The 26,709-nt window shown below is 36.4% G+C and overlaps 1 protein-coding gene across 1 annotated transcript in view; it reads left to right on the top strand.

Moving 5' to 3' along the window:
• Positions 1-26,709, top strand: part of MGAT5 (alpha-1,6-mannosylglycoprotein 6-beta-N-acetylglucosaminyltransferase) — a gene marked incomplete in the record, with an annotated part of 1,206,452 nt that overhangs the window by 698,202 nt on the left and 481,541 nt on the right. The window contains 1 exon segment of the mRNA XM_044074935.1: positions 101-234. Within this exon segment, the coding sequence (XP_043930870.1) occupies positions 101-234 (134 nt within the window).

The following is a 26,709-nucleotide window of genomic DNA, read 5'->3' on the forward strand; positions in this document are numbered from 1 at the left end:
ATATTTATCGTTTTCTAAATACATGTTTTAATAGTGGAGTTTTTGTTTAGAGGTTAAAAGTTAGGTGATTCTGATTTACTGTTGCCTTTTATTATTTCAGGTGCATGTTACGAGTTTTAGATTCGTTTGGTACTGAACCAGAGTTTAACCATGCCCAGTATGCTCAATCCAAGGGTCACAAGACACCATGGGGAAAGTGGAATCTCCACCCTCAGCAGTTCAACACAATGTTCCGTAAGTGGCCTAGTTTGTTTGCCTGTGTTATTTTAAATAGCATTTTGAAAATGAGAGCAGTTTCTGTGGCAGTTGTTGATATGTTCAAAAGTAGCTGAATGCCAGAATTCAGTGTCTTCAGTAACCCACTATTTATAGCAAAATAAGTAGTAACTGCAGTATAATGCAAGGTAAAGGGACATGTTTGCTGTGCTTATCCTCCTTTAGACTGTATTGTTTAAAATTGTAAATCTGTGAATTAACAAAGCTTTGCATATATGTAAACATGCTTGTAACAAGCTGATTTTAATCATCATTGCTTGCTGTCTACCTCACATTATAATCTTAATTTTCAACATTTCTTTTGCTTTGAGTATTATGTCAAAATCACTGAATTACAGTTTCCAATCTCAGGTAGGTGTAATGTGACACGAATGCAGATCAAAAGTTTGGCAATCCAAATTGGATCTTAATTGAAAAAAAAGGATCTGAGATCAGCTTCTTATCATTTGAATAATCCTTTCCATGTGCAGCAATCCGTTAAGTATCCCAATACCATTTCTCTGGGAGGCACATCGCCACTGCCAATTTGTTTGTGCTCACTGTCACAGACTTCATTTCATTTTGGCACTTGGTGTTTGAAAATTCTTATTTGAGCTTTGAGCTGTCACAAAAAAGTGTCTGTGTTTGATACTGGAAAAAAATGCATAAACCTTCCCAGGTCTTTAAAGTGTGCATGTGGTCATTACATAGTGAAATAACTCACTGATCATGTGGTCATCCTGTAATGAGGCAGGGCACTGACCCATGTGGTCATCACATACTGTGGCAGGGCACTGACCCATGTGGTCATCACATACTGTGGCAGGGCACTGACCCATGTGGTCATCACATACTGTGGCAGGGCACTGACTTGCTTTTGTTATGTCTTGTACTTTTTTTAATTTAACAAAAAAATTGCCAGCAAGAAAAACAGATTACCACTCCAAAAGTAGCCAAAAAAACGGACTCTTAGGTGCAGTACAAATATTAAATACCACAAACCGGATGAAATCACAGAGCTGATAAATAATAAGAGTCACAGTTGAGCGCTTTTGTCAATCAAGACTTCATCAGAACTCAAAAAAAAAACATTGCCAGCCTTAACCGCTTGATTCCAGCCAACAGTAATATTACTCTGCCTGTCGAGAACTTCGTACAATTCCAGCTGTAACATGCAGCAACTAGAGGCAGTTAACACACGAAAAAAATTGTTCTGATTTATGGCAATGTTAACTTGACAGAACTTAATTATAGAAAAATACTAAACAAAGTATTACGAATTAAGTTAATACATAAAAGAAAAGAAAATGTTTAAATAAGGTGTGTGTTGGGCTGAGATCCCTAAATAAAGCTTATCAGTCATCTTTTACTCTACTGTATGTTATAGATTAAGTTTGTAGTCTTTGTCCATTGCGAGCTGGGTGACCATTTATTCACCCTCTCTTAAAAGCAGGGTCACAACATTAGAGAGCTCTTTCCTTGCAGTATATAGTTTTTCAGTCTTGGGTAACTGTGCCTTCTTCCACTTCCTGGTGATTACTTTCTTAGTCACGCACAAAATCAGTCCCAACAAGCTTTGACTAGTTCCTTTTTCTCTGGAATACTAGTAGGAAAAAACAACTTCCATGTGTCGCTAACTTTGAATGCTTCCTTGAAATGTGTATCCATCCTGACTTATCCAGCAGTACCCCCATACTATTCAGAAATGTATGTTGTAGCCTGTTTGGCAAGTAAATTCTTATGGAGGAATTTCCAGGCAAATAGTCTAAATTTCTGAGAGCATGTGGCATACCTTTGGAGTGAAGAGATCCCACACCAGTGGCTACTGGACAACCAGCCACCTTGCTGTTGCCTTACTCTCTATTTCTGTAAAGTGTAATGTACTGTGGTCTCTTTCTCTCTTTTTTCCTATAGTTTTGTCTTTATTTTCAACATGTAGTCAAGTACACATTATGCAGTCTCCGTGCATGGAGCACCAACTTTAATATCTATCTGTGGCCAAGTCAACATTAACTTATTCAGACTTTAGTTTTGCTTGCTTGTATGTCATGACATAAACTGATGGTTGCAATTTCTCTGACATTCTTACTTTCTGAAACTTTCCTAAAGTTGGTCCAAATTTTGAAATAGTTATATTTTCACTGATTTCAGTTGGGCACCTTTTATTGTCATTCTCTTTAATATGCCCATTTCCCAGTTTCAGAAGAACAGTTATACAAACTAAAACTATTATAAATCAACAAACTATGTACACATCAGGGTTAGGTATGAATCATCAGGCAAGTTCCAGTACCCACCTATTCTCCTTGCTGCCTTCCACACTTCTTTTCCTGTATTCCCTTCTTCTCTTTGGGAGGTATCGCATTTAGACAATTTGTTCATTAAAAATATATTGTCATCTTGTTTCTCTAACTCCATTACTTTTATTCTTCAAGCCTAAGTTTTTTTTTGTACTTCCACATACTCATCATTAGTTTCCAATGATATGAGTAAGATCTACGCCTATGCATAACCTGGACCTTACCCCTCTATCCAGCTTAACATCATCATTACTTTGGTAATTATCACATTTTTCCCTACAAGACGCTTAAGTATTACACTCCAGATGAAAACTCTTCAGCCCCTCAAAGCCCCAAAACATGTGATCCCACCCCCACCCCCCCTCTCTTAATGCACCTCCAACCTATACCATCTACTTTTGGTAACATCTTGTGTTTCTAGCTAGAATATAAAAAAATTATGAAGGCATTTCTAAACAAATATGCATAACTGCCTAGCTTTAGTTGTGTAAATTATTTTCTTCCACTGGTCATCCGTGAAATTCCCTTGTAAATGATTTGACTAGTGCTGTTTAATAGTGGCCACTTTGTTCCCTTTTAATTCTCCCAGACTTTTGTATGCCTTCAGTTTTCACTATTTTATTGTTTAGATGATATATTGCACAAGTGTTGGTTGGGGGTTTCCATTTCTAATCTTCCTCTCCCTTGCTTTACATAAAACTGTTAACCCTCTCTGTAGCAGCTGTTCTCTTCAATGTAGTTTAAATATCTGTTGAGTTGCTTCCCATTCTATCCAGTTTCCTCCTGTTTAAGCTACTCCCAAAATCCAGGCAATCTAACTTTTTTCAATATCTTCAAAACCTCTTCCTTCGTGCCATTTTGCCTTCTTTCTCTAAACCTTATGGCATTAATTGCTTTTTCCATTCTTGTATTAGTCTAATGTTAGTAATTTTAAACATCCGTTCTTATTTTATTTTATTTATTTTACATCTGTTTACTGGGAAAGTCGACTGGACAGAGGTCCTTTTTCAGCAGAGGCCCAGGGAGAAAAGCTCCTTATTTATATCCTATTGTTCATAAGTCAACCTGAAGTCCCACCACTGTTTTCCAAAACACTGCAGATTGCACTATCAGCTTCCTTCCTTTAGTAAGAAACACTCTTTTCCATTTGGCTTTGTATGTGTCATCTTGCAATAAACAAAGAAATCTTATCCGTAAATCTTAAAACTTTTGTCTCAGTTTGGGTAGGGCTAACCCCCCATGTTCTACTCTTAATTACATATTGTCTATTCTTACGCAAGGTTTCTTCCCATCTCATAGAAAACATTTATTCTGTTTTTTTATAGACTGCCATAAATCTTCAACCAGGTACTAGAAGTAGACCTGCACTACATAAATTACTAGAACTATGCCTGGACTATGTAAATTATTAGTGGAGCCAAGCACATTTTGATGGCGTGAATTTTCTCTGCCTCCATAAACCGCCTGCTTTGTTGTCGTAATGTACGTATTGTTATCTGCTTAAGTTCCAATCACTTTTCATTTACCACCCTTTGGACATCCTTTGTCAGCCACATTTCCACGTACCTTATACTTTGATGTCCTCACAGAGAGGGAAAGTTCTATACCAAGTCCTATGTTGATTCGTAATTAAAGATGAGCACTTTCATTTTCAAAACAAAATGTACATACATATATATATATATATATATATATATATATGTAGCATCATCCATGAAAATGACCATTTTTTTTCCTTTAGAATTCGCAACTTATATCCCGTTAACTCAGAATGCCTAATTTCTGTTTCTATTGGCTCAAGTTATAACACAAAAGGGGGGGGTAAGGGACACTCCTGTCTTGGTACCTCTTGTGAGTACTGTCTCTGGTGAAAGTCTCCCATCAGTTTTATTCTTGCTCTTGCTCCCTAATGCAGCTTTGTTATTAAACCAATCCAACCACTAAAAAAATTAAATTCCTTTAAATTTTCAATTAAGAAATTCCCACTTAGTATATCAAATGCCTTTTTCTGCATCTAACCCCACCACCATCAAAGTCTACCCTGATGTTTTTGTCTATCTGAATCATAATGTTTTTAATATGTTATCAGTGGTTTGCCTACCCTCTGCTAAACCACATTGGTCTAAATCAATAACCTGTCTTAATATTTTGACAAGTCTTTATGCTAATATCATTGTGAAAATGTTATAGTCCTGATTCAAACTGATATTGGTCTATAAGATTCCAGAGGTCTCTGATCATCTCTTTCCTTTGGTATTATAACCATCACTCCCTCTCTGATCCTCTCTTTCCTTTGGTATTATAACCATCACTCCCTCTCTGATCCTCTCTTTCCTTTGGTATTATAACCATCACTCCCTCTCTGATCCTCTTTCCTTTCATATTATAACCATCACTCCCTCTCTGATCCTCTTTCCTTTCATATTATAACCATCACTCCCTCTCTGATCCTCTCTTTCCTTTGGTATTATAACCATCACTCCCTCTTTGATCCTCTCTTTCCTTTGGTATGATAGCCATCACTCCCTCTCTGATCCTCTCTTTCCTTTGGTATGATAACCATCACTTCCTCTCTGATCCTCTCTTTCCTTTGGTATTATAACCATCACTCCCTCTCTGATCCTCTCTTTCCTTTGGTATTATAACCATCACTCCCTCTCTGATCCTCTCTTTCCTTTGGTATTATAGCCATCACTCCCTCTCTGATCCTCTCTTTCCTTTGGTATTATAACCATCACTCCCTCTCTGATCCTCTCTTTCCTTTGGTATTATAACCATCACTCCCTCTCTGATCCTCTCTTTCCTTTGGTATTATAACCATCACTCCCTCTTTCCATACTGTAGGTACTCCCATCCCCTTGTGGTATTTGGTTAAGTATGCTCCTGTATTTTATACAATTAAACACTTTATTTAACCCACTAACCAATCTGTGGGACAATTGCATGGTCTAGCCTTAAGTACAAAATTTCCTCCAAGTCAACATTTCCTGTTCCTTTGTTCCTCTAAATTAAATGGTCTGTATTTTAAAGATAACGTTGCTGAAATGTAGACCATTATAAGTGTTGCTGTATTCCTGTCATCATTCTGTCATAAACATCCTTTAATCCTGTGCAGCATTTAGCTAATCTGGATCCCTCTCATAGCTGGTATTGCTGAAATCTAGACAGTTACAAATGGTGATGCTTTAGTTAAATAGTTCTAGTAGAATTTCTGGATGAATATCTAACCAAATAGCAAGGCATGCTAACATCCTGATTTAAATAGGAACCAAAATAAATCTTCATAGTTCTGCTTTCAGTTTATCTAAAACAGTTATGCTGTAGCCCTTTAAATCTTAGAGGAATTTTGCACATTCTTAGCTCTCATAGTTACCTTAGGATCCCTTCCCGTCAAGAGCTTAGTGACCTGGGGTACCCGCTTCCACCTCAGAACAATATTGTCGACAAACTAAATATGGAAGAGCTTTAAGTGAGCAGCTTGATATTAATTATACAATTGAGGCAGTTCTGTCTTCTGATTTTTTTTTTTGAAAACTTTTTTCTGTTTGTTTTCGAACTGTATTTTCCATTTAGGTTTTCTTACATTTTTCTTTCAGCATTCCATAAGATAGATTTACTGTTTCTTGCAGTGAAAAAGCTTAATATACTCCCAGGTATTTAACCGCGCAGTTAGTCCACATTGGGTGTAAATGATCTGAAACATAACTCTCTAGACTGTAGGAAGAGTGGTATCATGGAGTTCTTGGAATACGTGTCCTAGGCTTGTATGAGCTTAGCATTTAGCAGCATTTTACCTTTTCCAAGGATGATGCCACAATATGAACAAAAGGTGACTGACTTTATTTATTGGATTAGTTTCTGGTGTCAATCTAAGGGGGTGCAGTATTTGTTAGCATGGAAAGAGATGACCATGCTACTTTGCCATGGATGGTCAGCACCTTTTAAACTTTCAGATATTTAGCTAAAACATTGTCCTCCTCCATAGTGCCTTTTTAGGAAATGCCAAACAGTGCTTCCGACATGGCAAATATATATAAAAAAAAAAGGAATCTAAAGGTGTTACTCTTCTGTACTAGGAGTCTTAAAACTCCACTCCCTAGAAGCTCTCTTCATCCTACAAAATGTTGACGTATGTGCGGTCACTAAGACATGGTTTAAAGCCACAGAGGGCACACCGACGGTACAAGGTTATAATGCCTTCCACACGTTGACCCAGGAAACCCATAACATGTATTTAAACTTGTTGGAAACATTCATCACCCATCCCAATACCATATTCATGGGTGACTTAAATTACACCACTATTAACTAGGAATGATGTATGACACCAAACATACAGGCATAGAGATTCCTGGATTTTGTAAACACAAACTCCATGGACCAAATTAACAGTACACCAACTAGGGGTGCAACCATACAGTTGTCATTAATATGGGAGAGTGGTGCACTCCCCCTATTGTAATCTCTTCTGTGGTCAGGTCAGACTACAAAATGGCCTCCTTTGAAGTAAAAATAAAACTTGGAACCCCAGCTAAACCTGGAATATACAGGAACTGCTCTAAGATTAACTTCCTACTATTAAATGATAACCTGGCAAAATTTCAAGGCCCCATAAACCCTGAGAACACTACTGCCTATGCAGAACTGTTCATAGAAACCCTATACAAGCATATTAATAGCTGCATAGAGGCAGCTGTACCTACCAGGACAAAGTACAGAACAAACTAAAAAAGAAGCCACCCTGGTGGAATGCCAACATCAGTAGGCTATATAACAGAAGGAAGAAAATCATGGCAAAAATTAGGAGGTGCAGTACCTGGGAGGATAAAAGCATTCTCGTCTAAACAAAGTGCATCAAATCCAAATCTGTGGTAAATTTGACCTCCCAGGCCAGACATGGTATTCTTCAGCTATGTCTGTAACCTCAAAGGCAATACGCAATTGTGTGCAGAGCTCTTTGTAAATGGAGCCACCTATACTGAGCCACTGTCCATGTTAGAAGACTACAGAAGAGGAAACGGATCAGAAATACTCAAAGATAGACATGATAAAAGCAATGTGCAGTATCGGAACAGATCAGGATCTATTGTGCACTATCGCAAATAAATTAAAAATGTCATCACAGGCAGAAAAACTTTGAAGGTTTGCAATAAATATGAAGGAAACTTACAAAATGAGTAATTTTTTTAATGACCCAAAAAAGTTTTGCAGAGAATTAGGAAAAAGGCAAAAGGAATTGAAACACCACCAAAAAAGTAATTAATACATTTTGGAGAAATATCTGTGAAGATCGTGTGGAACAGAACAAAGATGCTGAATGGGTAGAAGAAGTAAAACAAAGAAAGAAAGAATAAGAAGTTCAGATGTACAGGATACAAAGTAATGGCCAGAGAGATTGAAACAAAGTTAAGAAAATCTCCTAACTGGAAAACCCCAGGCCCAGATGTAGTGCCTAACTTTTGGCTAAAAGTACATCTTTACGTGAAGATTTAGCCATGAGTAAGAACTGTTTATACTCTCACCCCAGACAGACATGAGCCTGGTTAACAACAGGAAAAACAGAACTCCTACTTAAGAACAAACCTGCAAGCTATCCTAAAAACTATAGACTAATAACTTGCCTTCCATCAATGTATAAACTACACTGGAATTGATGCTGACAGAGTTTAGTTATTTAGAAGAAAACTCAATCATGGCAGTAGAATAAAGGGATAACAAAAGAAAGTCATATGGAGCAAAGAATCATTTATTGTTAAAGGCATAATGGAGAACTGTAAAAATGGGAAGGATCCAAGTATGGCATGGATAGACTACAAAAAAACATCTGATGGTATTCTACATTCATGGATAAGAGTGCTTAAAAATGTGTAAGATGCACCCTTCATTGATTGATTACATTACAGCAACCATGAAGCAGTGGCAAACCACTTTGCAGTTGAGCAATGATAAATGACAAATTATTATTCCAGGGATAAAAATTCAAAGGGGGATATTCCAGGCTGACTGTCATTGTTGCTATTTTGTCTTGCCCTTAACCCTCGATCATGAATAGAGTATGGCTCCAAGAAAAAAAAATGTAAAGTCTTTTCATCTTTTTGTGGATGATTTAAAATTGTGTAGCTCATCAGATGAGGAACTGAAATGACAAATGTAAGCGGTTAAAACTTTTTCAGATAAGAATGTCATTTGGTCTTGGTAAATGTGCAAAAACAACCTTTAAAGCAGGAAAACTGCAGCACCAAGAAAACATCAGCTTGGGACAGTAATGTGATATAAAAAGAACTTGAGCAAGATGGAGTGTGTAAATAGGAGTTGAAGGATCAACAATAACACATGAAAAAAAATCTAAGTAAAATTTAGGAATATTTTAGACTAAAATTAGTACTGAAAACAGCACTGCCCTCTGAGAACATAGTCCAAGCTATAATCCAATTTGCTCTTCCTATCCTAACATACAGTTTTGGAGTGATTGACTGGCCCCAAAATGTGCTGGACTGGTTGTGCAGGAAAACAAAAAGGATGCTTCATGCTTATCAAATGAACTATAAAAATCAGTATATGCCAAGACTATAAAATTAAAAAAGAAAAGCACGACGCTGAGACACCAAAAAGTATGTTAGCGCTTTTGTTTACTAAAAATATGTAAACTTCTTCAGACAATTCACATACAAATAATCAGCCCTTAAATAATTTTAAAAAATGACATTTCCTAAAGCTACCTTACCTCAATTTAAAGTGAAAACATAAGCTACAAGAAACATAAAACAAACACATAATTATTATATTAAATTAATTTCCTATAAAATATATAATATATTAAATGTTACCTATCTAAGTAAAGCTTTCAGTTTTAGAATGCTTTTGATAGAGATTATATCATTAAGACCTGGCGGAACTGAAACATTAAATTTCAACTGCCATAAATCTTCTTTTTCTTCGAGTCTCAAGCTAATAGGCCCCCCTCTTTCGTTATCAGGTATTTTTTCAATAATCATAAATAAAAATTTATGCTCAGGATTTAATAGCGTGTCTAGCTAGGGCATTGGTAGAGTTCCCCTTGTAGATTGCATAATAGTGTTCATAAATTCTATTCTTCAGTGGTCTATCTGTTTTCCCTATGTAGAAAGCCTGACAATTAGAGCACACACTAAGGTAGACCACCCCCCTAGTGTTACAGTTAAACTTCCCATTAATATGAAACTTTCTTCCTTTTATTATAAATGTATTACCCACTTTAATGTACTTGCACCAGTGGCAACTTTCACATTTGAACATTCCATTATGAGGACAGTGCACGGTGGACTTAGTTTTCCAAGATGATTTTCAAATTACACCCTTTACGGAAAACCACATGGGGATGTTCATTAATATATTTACTGATAGATTGATCCTCACATAAATAACACCAATTTTTAAAAATAATAGATTTTAAAGATGGGGCATCCAAAGAAAATGTAGTAATGAAACTGGAAATAAATGACTCCCCATTCTCAACCTTATTACAAGGTTTAGAGCCCATTAAATTGTTGGAATCAGGTAATAATGAATGATCAAGTGGAGTAGCCAAATTGTCCACTCCAGTTAAAATAGTCATTCATCCTCTTTAATACGTAATATTGGTTTAAATGAACCACTTGTTCTTTTATTAGTAACTTCTTCAATAAGTTCATCTACCAATCTAGAGGGATATCCATGTTTCATAAACATATCTTTCAATAACATGCTCTCTTGAAAAAAATCACTCTCCAAAGTCACCATTCTGGCAGCTCTAACGAGTTGCCCTTTTACCACTCCCCTTTTCTGGTGGTAAGGATGGCAACTGGAGAAGTGTAAAAATGCATTAGAGTATGTGGATTTCCTGAAATACTTGGACATAAAACTATTGTTCCAGATGTCCTTGTTGAGTTCCACATACAAGAATGAAATCCGGTCCATTTGGAATTCCAATGTAAATTTCAAAAAATTGGTGTATTTGGTAATATGTTCAATAAATACAGTGGCAGAGGTGGCATCATCTCTTCACAAGATGAATGTCATCCAAATAACGGGTGTACCATGTGGTCTTCTCTTGGAAAATGGAGTCAACAAATAGATAGTGCTTTTCCCAAAATGCCATAATGGCATTGGCAAAAGTTGCTCCACAGGGAGACCCCAAGGTCACACCAGTTTTCTGAAGGTAAAATTGTTTATTGAACAGAAAATAGTTGTTCCCAAGGACTAATTCAAGTAAATATATAATTAGATCAATACTCTCCCCTTCTAACTGTTTTTCAATAAGAAAGTCCCTCACCCATTCGCACCCAAGTTCCTGTGGGATAGTAGTATAGAGATCACAAACATCAATCATGAGAAAATTTAAATTCTCATCAAAAGGAAAATTGTTAATATTTTGCAGAAAGTCCCATGAGTCTTTACAAATCTGTGACTCGTTTTTCAAGGCTTCTTTCAATTTAGAATAAACAAATTTAGCACACCCATATGTGATGGACTGTCTCCCATCAATAATGGGACGCAAAGGTGGTCTTTGCAAGTTTTTATGTATTTTTGGTAACCCAAATAGGGTCGGGATGATTGGGTGGATGATTTCTAAATAATGTAGAAGGTCCAAATCAATACATCCTTCAATGAACAAGTCTTTAATGAGCCCACTAATCCTACGGTAAGCCCCATTTAATTCATTTAGTGACACCTGCATATAGGCGTCACTGTCGAGTAATGACTATACTTGAAACATAATCATCCTTGTTCATGAAGACCAACCCACCCCTCCTTATCTGGTTTCATAATATGAATGTTCGCAAATTTTAGTCCCTGTAATGCATCTTTCTCCATCTGGGTTAAATTGTTATTTATGGTGTTATTCACATATTGTGTGCCCATGAGTGACCTATTGTTTGCATTTCTGCGGGTTTGAAAACCCAGATTCTGTTCTTGGTTTCTACTCTTATTAGAGTCAGGATTTTGATTCATGTTTTTACTCGCAAGTCTCTCACTCCTAACAGGTGAACTCGTTGCAACTTCACCAAATGGTACATCGTTATTGTCGAGTTCCATAGATGTTTTTTGGGAAAAGCACTATCTATTTGTTGACTCCATTTTCCAAGAGAAGACCGTATGGTACACCCATTATTTGGATGACATATTCATCTTGTGGAGAGGGGATGCCACCTCTGCCACTGTATTTATTGAACATATTACCAAATACACCAATTTTTTGAAATTTACATGGGAATTCCAAATGGACCGGATTTCATTCTTGGATGTGGAACTCAACAAGGATATCTGAAACAATAGTTTTACGTCCAAGATTTTTAGGAAATCCACATACTCTTAACGCATTTTTACACTTCTCCAGTTGCCATCCTTACCACCAGAAAAGGGGAGTGGTAAAAGGGCAACTCGTTAGAGCTGCCAGAATGGTGACTTTGGAGAGTGATTTTTTTCAAGAGAGCATGTTATTGAAAGATATGTTTATGAAACGTGGATATCCCTCTAGATTGGTAGATGAACTTATTGAAGAAGTTACTAATAAAAGAACAAGTGGTTTATTTAAACTAATATTACATATTAAAGAGGATGAAATAACTATTTTAACTGGAGTGGACACTTTAGACAATTTGGCTACTCCACTTGATCATTCATTATTACCTGATTCCAACAATTTAATGGGCTCTAAACCTTGTAATAAGGTTGAGAATGGGGAGTCATTTATTTCCAGTTTCATTACTACGTTTTCTTTGGATGCTCCATCTTTAAAATCTATTATTTTTTAAAAATTGGGGTTGTTTATATGAGGATCAATCTATCAGTAAATATATTAATGAACATCAATGGGGAAACTAACGGCTCTCATTGAATTACTTTTGCAACGGGTTGACGCATTATCCAACCAAGTTGCGACTGCCTTACCTTCTAGACCTGGAAGTTCCGGTAACATGGAGTCACATAGCCCAGTGCTGAACAACTGTGGAGCCACCCTAGGATCGAAGGATCGGGGGAATATGAGTACTGGAATGCCACAACGTTTGGAATCACCTTGTTCGAGTGCTCAAGCACATGATCCGAATGGACCGAGTGGAAGTATTACCTCGAACATGACAAATGCTAATGGTTATAAATACTTTTAATTCCCTTCCATCATTGAATGATTGGCTCAAAGAACCCACTTGTTTTACTAGTGACAGCTCCTACATAAATAACAGTAGGAGTTCCGCTGACTACAGAGACTCTCTATGTAATAAATTAAAACTTTTTGACTTTAAATTGTTTAAATTTAAGAAACTACAGATAGAGGTGCAGTATTTGACTGAGTGCGTAAGAAGAAAACAGGTCCCGAAGGGACTTAGACAATGGAGATTTTCAACCGGACTGGTTGCTAATTCTCCGTTCCACAAAGAATTACTTTGCCTCTTTGATAGGCAGGGCAATGAACTAATTGAGTGTTTAAAGATTACAGTCGGCAAATTGAGTTACTTAAAAAAGAACTGGCGAATTTAGATGACAGCATCCGAATGGATGTTGAATTCCCACGTTATAAGTTTGACTTTCTTCGTATTTTTTCTAGTATGGAGAGTGCTTTGTTAAAAATTAAAGACAATAAGGTGAAGAAATTAAATAGAGACTTTGATGCAAACTCAAAAAGTACTGCTTACCCTTTACCACCCCCCTCTATAATTTCAAAGAAAAGTGAAATTAACACCGCCTTTGATCAGAACTCCTTAGGTGAAACATCTATGGAACTCGACAATAATGATGTACCATTTGGCGAAGTTGCAATGAGTTCACCTGTTAGGAGTGAGAGACTTCCGAGTAAAAACATGAATCAAAATCCTGACTCTAATAAGAGTAGAAACCAAGAACAGAATCAGGGTTTTCAAACCCACAGAAAGGCAAACAATGGGGGACAACGGAACCAAGGCCAGTATCAAAATCAGTGGAAGAGGAAGAAACAGAACAGAAGGAGAAAATAAAGTCTCATAGTGACTCTAACTTTATTGTTCTTAGGGAAGTGCAACAGAACAATTTATGCATTTTGTTTAATAGTTCTAAAGATTTCAAAATTTATAACTTTTCTTCCTTTAATCCAGACTCTGCGCTCATTGAGTTTTTAGCTAGAGGACTTTCTTTTGTTCCTACTTTTAGGAGTAACTTGGAGCGAACATTGGTTGATTTAAAAACCTTCACACGAAAACTTAATTTAAATATTCTTTTAGGAAGTAACTCTAGTTTAACAAAAAAATTTAGAGTTTCCAGTATTTTTAATCCCGTTTTACATCCTACTATTGCCCTTTTTGAAAGAGTATGTGAAAATGACTTTAGGTCACTCATGGGCGCACAATATGTGAATAACACCATAAATAACAATTTCACCCAGATGGAGAAAGATGCATTACAGGGGCTAAAATTTGCGAACATTCGTATTATGAAACCAGATAAGGGGGGTGGGTTGGTCTTCATGAACAAGGATGATTATGTTTCAAGTATAGTCATTACTTGACAGTGCAGCCTATATGCAGATGTCACTGAATGAATTAAATGGGGCTTACCGTAGGATTAGTGGGCTCATTAAAGATTTGTTCATTGAAGGACGTATTGATTTGGACCTTCTACATTATTTAGAAATCATCCACCCAATTACCCCGACCCTATTTGGGTTACCAAAAATACATAAAAACTTGCAAAGACCACCTTTTCGTCCCATTATTGATGGGAGACTGCCCATCACATATGGGTGTGCTAAATTTGTTGATTCTAAATTGAAAGAAGCCTTGAAAAATGAGTCGCAGATTTGTAAAGACTCATGGGACTTTCTGCAAAATGTTAACAACTTTCCTTTTGATGAGAATTTAAATTTTCTCACGATTGATTGTGATCTCTATACTACTATCCCACAGGGACTTGGGTGCGAATGGGTGAGGGACTTTCTTATTGAAAAACAGAAGAGGAGAGTATTGATCTAATTATATATTTACTTGAATTAGTCCTTGGGAGCAACTATTTTCTGTTCAATAAACAATTTTACCTTCAGAAAACGGGTGTGGCCATGGGGTCTCCCTGTGGAGCAACTTTTGCCAATGCCATTATGGCATTTTGGGAAAAGCGCTATCTATTTGTTGACTCCATTTTCCAAGAGAAGACTGCATGGTACACCCATTATTTGGATGACATATTCATCTTGTGGAGCGGTGATGCCACCTCTGCCACTGTATTTATTGAACATATTACCAAATACACCAATTTTTTGAAATTTACATGGGAATTCCAAATGGACCGGATTTCATTCTTGGATGTGGAACTCAACAAGGATATCTGGAACAATAGTTTTACGTCCAAGATTTTTAGGAAATCCACATACTCTAACACATTTTTACACTTCTCCAGTTGCCATCCTTACCACCAGAAAAGGGGAGTGGTAAAAGGGCAACTCGTTAGCGCTACCAGAATGGTGACTTTGAAGAGTGATTTTTTTTTTCAAGAGAGCTTGTTATTGAAAGATATGTTTATGAAACATGGATATCCCTCTAGATTGGTAGATGAACTTATTCAAGACGTTACTAATAAAAGAGCAAGTGGTTTATTTAAACCAATATTACGTATTAGAGGATGAAATTACTATTTTAACTGGAGTGGACACTTTAGACAATTTGGCTACTCCACTTGATCATTCATTATTACCAGATTCCAACAATTTAATGGGATCTAAACTTTGTAATAAGATTGAGAATGGGGAGTCATTTATTTCCAGTTTCATTACTACGTTTTCTTTGGATGCTCCATCTTTAAAATCTATTATTTTTAAAAATTGGGGTTGTTTATGTATGGATCAATCTATCAGTAAATATATTAATGAACATCCCCATGTGGTTTTCCATAAAGGGTGCAATTTGAAAATCATCTTGGAAAACAATAAGTCCACCGTGCACCGTCCACATAATGGAATGTTCAAATGTGAAAGTTGCCACTGGTGCAAGTACATTAAAGTGGGTAATACATTTATAATAAAAGGAAGAAAGTTTCATACTAATGGGAAGTTTAACTGTAACACTAGGGGGGTGGTCTACCTTAGTGTGTGCTCTAATTGTCAGGCTTTCTACATAGGGAAAACGGATAGACCACTGAAGAATAGAATTTATGAACACTATTATGCAATCAACAAGGGGAACTCTACCAATGCCCTAGCTAGACACACTTTATTAAATCCTGAGCATAAATTTTTATTTATGATTATTGAAAAAAATACCTGATAATGAAAGAGGGGGGCCTACTAGCTTGAGACTCGAAGAAAAAGAAGTTTTATGGCAGTTGAAATTTAATGCTTCAGTTCCGCCAGGTCTTAATGATGTAATCTCTATCAAAAGCATTCTAAAACTGAAAGCTTTACTTAGGTAGGTAACATTTATTTTATTATATATTTTATAGGAAATTAATGTAATATAATAATTATGTGTTTGTTTTATGTTTCTTGTAGCTTATGTTCTTTCACTTTAAATTGAGGTAAGGTAGCTTTAGGAAATGATGTTTTAGGAAATTGTCATTTTTTAAAATTATTTAAGTGCTGATTATTTGTATGTGAATTGTCTGAAGAAGTTTACATATTTTTAGTAAACAAAATCGCTAGCATATACTTTTTGGTGTCCCAGTGTCGTGCTTTTCTTTTTTAATTTTATATGCCAAGACTATATGTAGCCCGTTTTGAAGGAGTTATGAGCCGCCTCAAAAATAATCATATGTATAGATGTGCAACTGCAGGACTGTACACACATCTGCTGACCTCAAGACCCAAACGTAGTGAAAGGTTTAAAACCTGAGGAGAATAAGTCTAAGATGACTTCCCTGCTTAGTTTAGCAGAAATACATTGGTGTCAAGCAGGAATGGAAACCAAACCAAAAGTAGATAAATATCAGGCAGCAACTGAATGTGCCAAAAGACAAAAGAAAGAATATTAGATGAGGGATCAGATGAGAAGGCAAGAAATGTAGAAAATGCATAAATGTAGTTACAAGTACAGAAACTCTTGGAACAGTCGCATGTTCATCAGGATCGAATTCAGCAGTGGTTGAGGAGAGTTGAATTTAAACCAAAAGACGAAAGGTTAATATTGGTGTCCCAAGATGGTGGATATATGTACTTGTTGGTTTGCAAAGTCCATTGAGCATGTGGGGGAAATGCACAAATGTAGGTTATATAAAACAGAATCAGAAACGTTGCACATCTTGTTGCTCATTGTGATATACTAGTGGCAGAAGGACTGTATGCTGAAAGGCATAATAATGTGGCAAAACTGTTGTATTTGGGATTGTAAAAACATAATATTGAAGTAGCTGAAAAACATTTGGAACATAAGCCACAAAGCGTTATAGAACATGATGTTTATATCACATGGGATCACCCATTACCACCAGTTCAAAAAATAAATGTGAGAAAACCAGATATAGTAGTCCATGAAAAGAAGACAAAAGTAGCATTGATCATTGAAATTGCTATACCCAGTGACTACAAAGTCTTGCATACAGTGAGAGACAAAGTCATAAAATACCAGGATTTGCAGGCAGAAATGAGGGCAGTATGGAAGAAGGATGCCCAGACAGTTCCAATAGTAGGAGCAACGGGTCTTATAAAAAAGAATTTACAATCATATTCAGATGTGTTACAGATGGGTTCATTTCACTATCTCGAAATACTGAAATCTCAAATTTCAGTGTCTCGAGACTAAAATAGTGAAAGCCCAGTTCCGCGAAAGTCCACATAACCAATTCTGGAACTGTTGACTCAGCGGTTGTGGTGGTGCGCTGTGTTAATGGATAGCTGGATATTCAGGTAAGTGTTTATTTTTTAAGGGTTTTGAGTAGGGATTTTAATGTAGTGGTGGTTGTACATATGTGGTGTGTGTTTGTGAGAGGGGAATGTAGATTGTGTAGTGGTGGGTTTCGTGTCTTTGTCTTTTTAGTGCGATCTCAGCGTTGGTATATATAAGTAGCAGGGATGTAGGGTAGGGTTGTTTGTGTGTGTTTTATTTGTTGTAGTGTGGGGAGGAAGGTGTATGTGTATTTGCTTGTGTGGTGTAGGGTGTGTTTAAAAGTCACAATTTTGAATTTCGTGCGTTTGGGGTTTTGATATTTTGATTTTTCGTCTTTATAGTTTTGAGATACTGAAATTCGATATTTCAGTGTTTCGAGATTATAAAGCAAATCCGTTACAGATGCATAATAACTTAAAAAAAAAAAGTGAGTGGTTACCACTGAATAACCAAGAAAAAAATAAAACCTAGTAACCATAAGCCAAAACTAGGATTCTTCTATAAAATAAAATATATTATTTATTTATGACCAAACCGATTAAGTGCTTTCATCCTTAACACCAACAGGACTTAATCAGAATCAATCCATATCACCAAAATGGTGTTTTTATACGAAAACAATTAATTAACCACTTATCCAATTAACCTAGAACAATAGGAAAAAATATCATTACACAATGTATAATAAAATTCAAGCAAAGCCTGCCTCACACAAAATACAAACCATAAAACTTTTAAAACTTTCAACCCATTAAAAGTTATTCGCCCTCATAATTAAAACTGACTGAATTGAAGTAGATTTATTTAAGCCTAAGTAAGAGGTTGCCTGTAATTGTAACTGCATTTTAACGTTGGTTTCTAGCAACACTTTGGCATCCCCACCCATTGGATTATAGCTGACTAAGTCAATAATAGCAAAAGAAAATTTAGTAAATGAGTAAACTATTTAATGTTTATACAAGGCATTATTTTCTTTTTTGTTCTTAATATCATAAAGATGTTCCTAAATACATCTACATAAAGTTCTGTATTTTACCTACCTAAAAACTTGGAACATCCTTCACATAAAGTAATGTATACAACCCATTTAGTTCCTTTTACAAAAAACACCTTTGATTTTAGGGTATTGTTTAAAAACAACTTGGAACAGCAATGGAACATCCTTCACATAAAGTAATGTATACAACCCATTTAGTTAGACAATTACCTTTTACAAAAACACCTTTGATTTTAGGGTATTGTTTAAAAATAACTTCCTCCTTTTCACATGTATAAGGGCATTGATTACACATTCCACATTTGATAGTATGAACTGTTCCCCTACCCCATTTTCTGTTAAAATTACCTTTGTACAAAAAGTCTTACTTTTTTTCTAGTCTTGTATGTAAACAAAGATTACAATGAAAACAAGGCTCCACACAAACTGTAATATCAAAAAAGCAGGAGACCAGGATTGAATCCACTCAAACAACGTTTATTGAGCACTTTTGTCTCTTAAATACAAACTTCTGAAGAAGTTTCTATTTAAAAGATGAAAGCGCTCAATAAATGTTTTTCTGAAGAAGTTTCTATTTAAGAGACTAAAGTGCTCCGTAAACGTTGTTTGTGTGGGTTGGATCTTGGTGGTCTGCTTTTTGGATATTACAGTTTATGTAAACAAAGATTCTTTTCCAACTATCCCAGGAATATTTTGAAAATACTCCAGTTATTCCTAAAAATATCTTTAACTGTTGATATTTGTCTGGAATATTTTTCATACCGTGGCATTCACAACATTTTTTTTTCTTCTGGGGTTTTTCATTACTCATCTTTAACCCCCTGTTGTAGCCCTACCCCCAGCAGGGGTAAATATTTCTTTCCCCATTCCCCTTAAACATATTCAGTGATGCTTTTTACCAAGGGAAGGGGGTAATTTCTATCTAAAAACATGTTAGTAACCTTATCACATTCTGTTTCCAAGTCAGCCCTGTGTGAAGTCATCCGAGCAATTCTAATATATTGTCCTTTGACTAAACTCTTTTTCTGACTAAGTGGATGAAAACTGTTAAAATCCAGATAATTGCTGAATGTTAATCCTGTAAACTTTAGATTTAAAGCCACAAGAAGTATGTTCAATGAATGTATCTAAGAAATTAATACCCTCCCTTTGAAACTTACAAGTAAACTCCAAAAATTCAGAGGAATTATTCAAAAATTTAACAAACTGGTGTATGTTCCCTTCCAAACCTTTCCATAGGATGAATATATCATTCAAAAAGTGAACATAGAGAGCTGTATACTGAAATAATGTAGAATTGAATACACAATGATTTTTTTCAAGCCAAAATGATCATGTTTACATAAACAGGGGCACAATAGTCTCCCATGGCCACTCCCTTATTCTGTTTAAAGACCTTCCCCTTAAAAAATATAAAATTATTGTCCAAAACTACAGCCACCATTTCCTCTATAAGCCTGATATGCCCCCCTTTTTGGGAAAGATGTCTGTTCAAACTAACAAAAAATAAATCTAACCCCTTGTCCTGGGAAATAGATGTAAAAAGATCTTTAATATTAGTGAGGAAAAGCAGGTCTTTGGACCAAATGCCCTTTCTCAATCTCCCTAAAAATCCCAAGAATCTATAAGGAGATGAAGAACCTGTCTATAAATGGGTTTAAGCCACCTATCTATACATACCAACCAAGGGTAGGTTTTAGAACCTTTGGCCGCCACAGTAAACCTAAAGGGGGGGTTCTATGATATTCTTATGAATTTAGGGATGTCAAAGAAGAAGAGAATCCTGGGGTTATTGACTTTCAAAGCTGAATACGTTTCCCTAGCTATTGTTTGTTCAACCAGGCGCTCCTCTAAAAGAGAATCAATTCTCTGATGGGCAGTGCGAATCTCATTTTGTGAAACCAGGGAGTAAATATTTAAATCATAAAGCAATTTAAACATAACATTAGAATAATCCAAAGTATTAAACAAAACCATCCCTCCCCCTTTATCTGGCTTCATAATTTGAATTGTATTATCTTGCCTTAACTAGTTCAATAAAGTCCAGTCTTCCCTAGACAAATTGTAGAAATGAGTTTTTTTTCTCCCTCTACTACTAAGGGAATAAAGTTCACCACTCACTACTTTCTCAAATATCTGTTAAGATGGAATAAGTGGATGATTACATTTTTTTTTAAATTATTGATCTCTTTGTGCACCTTTTGTTTCATTATCTTTGAATTAAATAGATAAATTAATCTTCCTCAAAAATAACATTGATCTCTTTGTGCACCTTTTGTTTCATTATCTTTCAATTAAATAGATAAATTAATCTTCCTCAAAAATAACTTAAGTTCAACATCAAATTGTGTGGAGAGTACAAATTTCACACCCTTCTGAGATAATGAATTATTTTTTTTTTTGATAATACAATGTTCTGTAAAGTTCTAAATCTGAAAACCTTGAAAAACAAAATCTGCCACACCCAAAGTCACTGTATCAGGATCTATTTGCCTTATTTCTATCTGTTGGAGTGGTAGACACATGTCTTCCTTCCTCCTTGTGAATAATTCTGGTGTATCCTTATTCCAGTGGTGGTTCTGGCAGAAAAACCCTGTATCCTTTCCCTCCCCATGTGGACCTTTACCTGGTCTGTTCCGATCTTTATAATCCCACTTAACTTGTTACTGTTTGTTTTATTCTAATAACCTAAGCTTCATGTGTAGCATATTGTCCTAAATCCCTCTCCATCTTCCTTTGTTTCCTTTTAAAACCATTATTGCATTTCTTTTCCACATTGAACATAGATTAGTTGCAATACTTTTCCCACTGTTCAAATATTATATCATATCTAATTTTCACATTCAAATTCTCTGCTTGTAAAAAGTGATTAATAATCATATGCATTAACTCAAAACTATGTCTGTCAAACATTTATACAAATTCCTTAAACATTTTATCATCATCAGTTAAGCCAAAGGGAAATTTAAGAACACTTCGTCCTGTGGGACAGTGTTCAAATTCAATACATTCCCTAAAATATCCACTGTTAATTGGTTTTGTATAAAATGGCCATTTTGGTGATATGAATGGATTCTGATGAAGTCATGTTTGTGTTAAGGATGAAATTGCTTAATAGATTTGGTCATAAATAAAATATTTTATTTTATAGAAGAATCCTGGTTGTGGTTTCTGGTTACTAGTTTTTTGTGTTACAGATGCATGTAACTCTGTATGAATTGCAGGAGTAGTCATTACTGGGCACATTGCAGGTGCTGCAAAGAGCATTTCTGACTTGTATCAAAGACTGAAACCAAACTAATTTTATGAACTTTAATCATAGTATGACTTAGGAATGGGGACCATTCCTGTCATGGTATTAGAAACCCAGAAGACTTGAAGAAATTAAAACGAGGAAAGACAGAAGATACAGCAAACCTACTGGTAACAAATTCATCTCCAGCTTTACCCTTCTCTCCCGCTCAGCATGACTTCAGGAAATACCATCAAATGCAACTCCCCTGCTTATTAATAGGGAGCAGGTCCTTAATGCTCTCTCTTAGGCCAAGAACACTGCATCAGTGGGCCCAGACAATATCTTAGAATGCCTTCTAAATAGAATGAAAAATGACCTATTAGGCCATCTGGAATTGATTTTTAACTGCAGCCTCCAAACAAGCTTTGTGACTCATGAATGGAGAACAACATTCATCCCACTTCACAAAAGTAGGCCAACTACAGACCCTGGAAACTACAGACTTGTAAGTCTTACTAGATTCCTATGCAAAGCCATGGAAAGAATTAGGATGGAAATAATTAATAATGATGTAGAAAACCTCCAGATACTGGACCCAACCTAATTTGGTTTTGCTGAGAGCAGATCATACCTATACATACTGGTGGACATCTTTGAGAATGTCACCAATGCAATGGATTTGGGCAAAATGGTTCACACTGCCTACCTTGACCTGACCAAGGCATTTGGCACAATATCCCACTTGGGCATCATTGACAAATACAAGAGTTTAGGTATAAACCTTTGTCACACAGTGGATAGCCAGCTGGCTTACAGGTAGGACCCAGAAAGTTAGAAGTGGGAGTCCACCTCTGCAAAGAGGAGCCCCTCGGGGATTGCTCTTAGGACTGCTCCTTTTTTGCATTTACTTCTCTGAAATCAGGCCCAATCTCAGTGGCTTCTAGCTGACTAAATTTGCGGATAATTGCAAATTAGGAACTGTCATTGAATCCCCACCAGCACAAATGTTCTCCAGGAAAGACTGACCCAGGCAGATAACTGGTGTTAGAGCCATGGACTAAAACTAAATGCCAAGAAATGCATAATAGTATAATTTGGACAAGTCATCGACCCATGGTTACTGTCATAATGACAACACATTCCTAAGAGTTGACCCAGTAGTCAGGGACTTGGGAACACACACACAGACCGTAATCTTTACAGTAGTGAGGAAATCGTTCTATGTTGTGCAACTTATAAATAAAGGTATGGCATCCAGGTCCAAGGAAGTCATTGTTTCACTGTGTTTGGCATTCATCAGACCTGTCGTTGAGTACAACTCCCCCTTTGGTATGTACCAAACCAGATATATCCAGCAAGTGCCTAGCATACAGGGCATTGTCAGATCCCACTTTGATGGGCCTGCTGCATATCTGAAAAACAAACAACACCAGAATTGCCTATTCTAAATACTTTAAACCTTGCCTGTAATATAAATAGGACCTGCTGGGGAGACAGGTCTGTATCCCAGGGACTACCCCTTCTCTGGAACAGGCTTCCCATACATGTAAAGCAGCGTTCCTCCATAAACCAATTCAAGTGTAACTTGGACAATTGGATGGCTTAGCTTAAAAAGGCCCATGTGGTTATTAGCCTAATAAACACCTATGAACCTATTCCATAGTTGAGGAAATTATCTTTGAATAAGTTGATCAGGAATATTGTCTGCCACTATGTCTGTAAATTTATAACCAGAAACAAGTAATCTTCATGGTATCCCTTACGTCTCAAACAATCCACTTTACAGGTATAGCGAGTCCAACACAAAACCATGCAAATAACTTCTGTGTGGAAGTTTTTCAATTCCTGTATGACTAGTTAATCACTATATATTAAAAATCAGAAAAAAAAATCAGAAAATGGTAGCAGAGTAGCGAACTTAAAACGTCCTAAATCAAAAAAATAAAAACTTATTTTAAAACATTAATATTATACAGCATTAACTGTATTAGGTGTTCAGAAGTAATCCAAGCAGGGTAGACCATCTGTTTCCAGTCAAAAATCCTTTTATTAAGCCCACATGCATGCAGGCCAAAGAAAACAAATATAATCAGAATGATAGTTTCATCCCAAACTTTCTGACTTGCTCGTTAAATGTACATGTAAGGTTGTATTCTTGTAGTATGCATATTGGTTGCTTTTAGTAAGATTTTTGTAGGTATATATTTTTTAGGATTCTTGTACACAGACCTGAAGAAGTCTAGAGGGACGAAAGCAATCTTTAACCATAATTTATGGAAATAGGTAATGTTTTGGACAATGTATTTTTTCTGGATGCCAAAGTATACTTTTTTAATTGGCAAATGGTCTAATGTTTAAATATTTCCACCCATGTATTGTAAAGTCTTACATAAATTCACAGACTTTGTTTAATAATAATCTGTTTAATAAGTACCGCATCATTATTATTTTTATCTAAAGTGCATAAGGTTTAAATTATTAGGAAATGTAGTAAGTAAGGCAGTAGCAGCTCGAATATCACAGTGATAAGGATGAGGGAAGGGATTTGAATTTAACATGTATAACATTACACTTTATTTTGCAGCCAAATAAACCACTCCCATACCTGATAACAGGTATATTAGAAAGTTTGGGAAGAAACCATCATTATCTTTAATTTTTGTTTTGTTATCCTTACAGTTTTGCATAATGTATGCTGCTATGTCTAATACATGTATCAGTTGGGTATGTATGTGATATGCTAGTACATGGGTAGTTCCATGCAGATATTTGTTATTATTTGAAATCTTCAGGAACAAACTGTGGTTATTTTCTGTTTGTAGTTTAGATGGAATTGTGTTCCATATTGTTGATATGCAAATAACAGTTGATTGAATGTCCAAAACGAATTAACACTTTTTTACTTTTCATGCAAGAGACCTGTTGCTAGGGGTATGGGTTGTAATTAAATGTCTGAGGGGCATTTTTCAGATTTGCTAGTTGAATATTTGACTTTTAGCTGAGATCGAATGAATGTATTATGAAGTTCTAGCCATTCAGGTTTCTTTGTCTCTACTGCGGTGAGTCTTATTTGAAACATTGGCTGCAAGGGCAGTTACTTGTAATATTGCTCCATGTTACGTAGTATGGGTTTTTGAATGTCACTAAGAATTGGGGATGCACGTAATAAGACTGGAAGCAGAAAAGTTCAAGCAGTAGTTAGTAATGCGGATTCTAAGGGGTGCGATTTTTATGATATAGTTTGTGTGAATGTCAAATTTTAGGTTAAGATCAATGACTTCAAGCAACCTTGGAGAATTTATTCTATTGTGATGCTACTTAAGAATGTGATATTTATGGGTGTGTAGTTTGTTTTGGGAATCAGTAGTAATAGTTTTATTGTATACTGGGGTTCAGTAGTAATTGTGTTTTTATAATTTGTTACAAATGCATGAAAGGACTTTTGAGTTGGTTAAGGGTTCAATTTAATGTAAATGCTAGATATGTGAGAGTTCTGGAGGTATCTGCTTACTGTTACTATGTACTAAGTACGTGAGAGATGAGGTAACTGCATATTGTCCTGTATTTAATGTTGCCCCTTTATCAGTCTTCCATATCAGTTTACCCTGTTCAGTGTTTTTTTCAGATGAAAGACAAAAACAAGTGTAACATATGTTGTCATAAAACTGTCTTTTGCACAACTGAATAAACACATTTATATAACTGTATAAGTAAATAAAGTGCTGTTCAATAAATGTTAATTTCTTGATTTCAGTGTCACTCCACTTCATCTGATGATTGCCTGCAGAGCTCATAGACTTTGTCCTGCACACAATCATCAGCTCCTTAAACTAACAAGATCCAGCCCATATAAATCCAACAGGCACACTGATGTCCCACTCACCAGGCTAAACAAGGAGAAGGTTACTGTCAGCTGCCTGTCTGGTGCTAGGATCCACCACATAACCCACGCATTCAGGTCACTCCACAACAAGTACAGATATGACTCTGTCATTGTCCATGTTGGTGTGAGCAATCTGAGATGTACCTCCCTGGACTACATGAAAAGAGACATGGAAGAGCTCTCTGATCTTGTAGAACAGGCAGGTATGACCCTAGCCCTAAGTAGCATTCTGCCATCACCCAGAATAATGCCGCAGTACAAGGACAAAATGATTGACTTTAACAATTGGCTAAGCTTCTGATGCCATTCTAAAGGGATCCAGTATCTGTCTGCCTGGGATGACATGGTTGACAGACCACGATGCTTTGCCAGAGATGGCCTGCATCTGTCACCCCTGGGATTCCGGATACTGGCTAAGGTTCTTGCCGCCCCTATAGTGCCTTTTTTAGGCAAAGTTCAAATGACAAATTCACCACCGTAACAGGAACAGGCAAGCAAAAACTGAGGGTGATGCTACTCAGTGCTAGAAGTCTAAATCATAAAATGCACTCACTCGAGGCACTCCTTAAAATAGAGAACATTGATATCTGTGCAGTGACTGAGACCTGGTTCAAGGCTCCAGAGAGCACCCCTGCACTACTGGGCTATAACTCATGTGGGCTATAACTCATGCCACACTTTTCGGCCATGTAACCTGGACTGGAACACCAAAGGCAGAGGTATGTCCATATTCATTAAGGATATCCACACCTCCAGGCTAGTTGCTCAACATAATGCAGCCGAGGTTATCCAAGTGCAACTAACTCTGGGCAAAACTGCAATCCAAATTGTAGCTTGCTACAGATCACCCACCATGCCCCAGGATTCCCACTCCTGTTTTCTTGATGTACTGGAAAATATTAGGGTTCAACCAAACACACTAATAATGGGCTATTTCAACTACCCCACCATTAACTGGGAAAACTACTCCTGTACCAACTCCTTCACTCAACGCTTTCTGGAATTCATAAACTCCAATGCCCTGGATCATCTTATCCACACCCCCACCAGGGGCAACAATATCCTAGATCTAGTCATTACCAACACGAGTGACCTGTGCTCTACACCTGAAGTCAACGTCTCATTGGTCCGATCCGACCATAAGCTAATTACCCTAGATATCCACATCCTGCCCCCCCCCCCCATTATGGAAACCATGGTAAAAAAGTCCTTTAAAGCCAACTTCATGCTTCTTAAGACAA

This window comes from Protopterus annectens, chromosome 6.part0 (assembly GCF_019279795.1).
Source record: "Protopterus annectens isolate FY-2018-M chromosome 6.part0, PAN1.0, whole genome shotgun sequence".
Taxonomy (NCBI): domain Eukaryota; kingdom Metazoa; phylum Chordata; order Ceratodontiformes; family Protopteridae; genus Protopterus; species Protopterus annectens.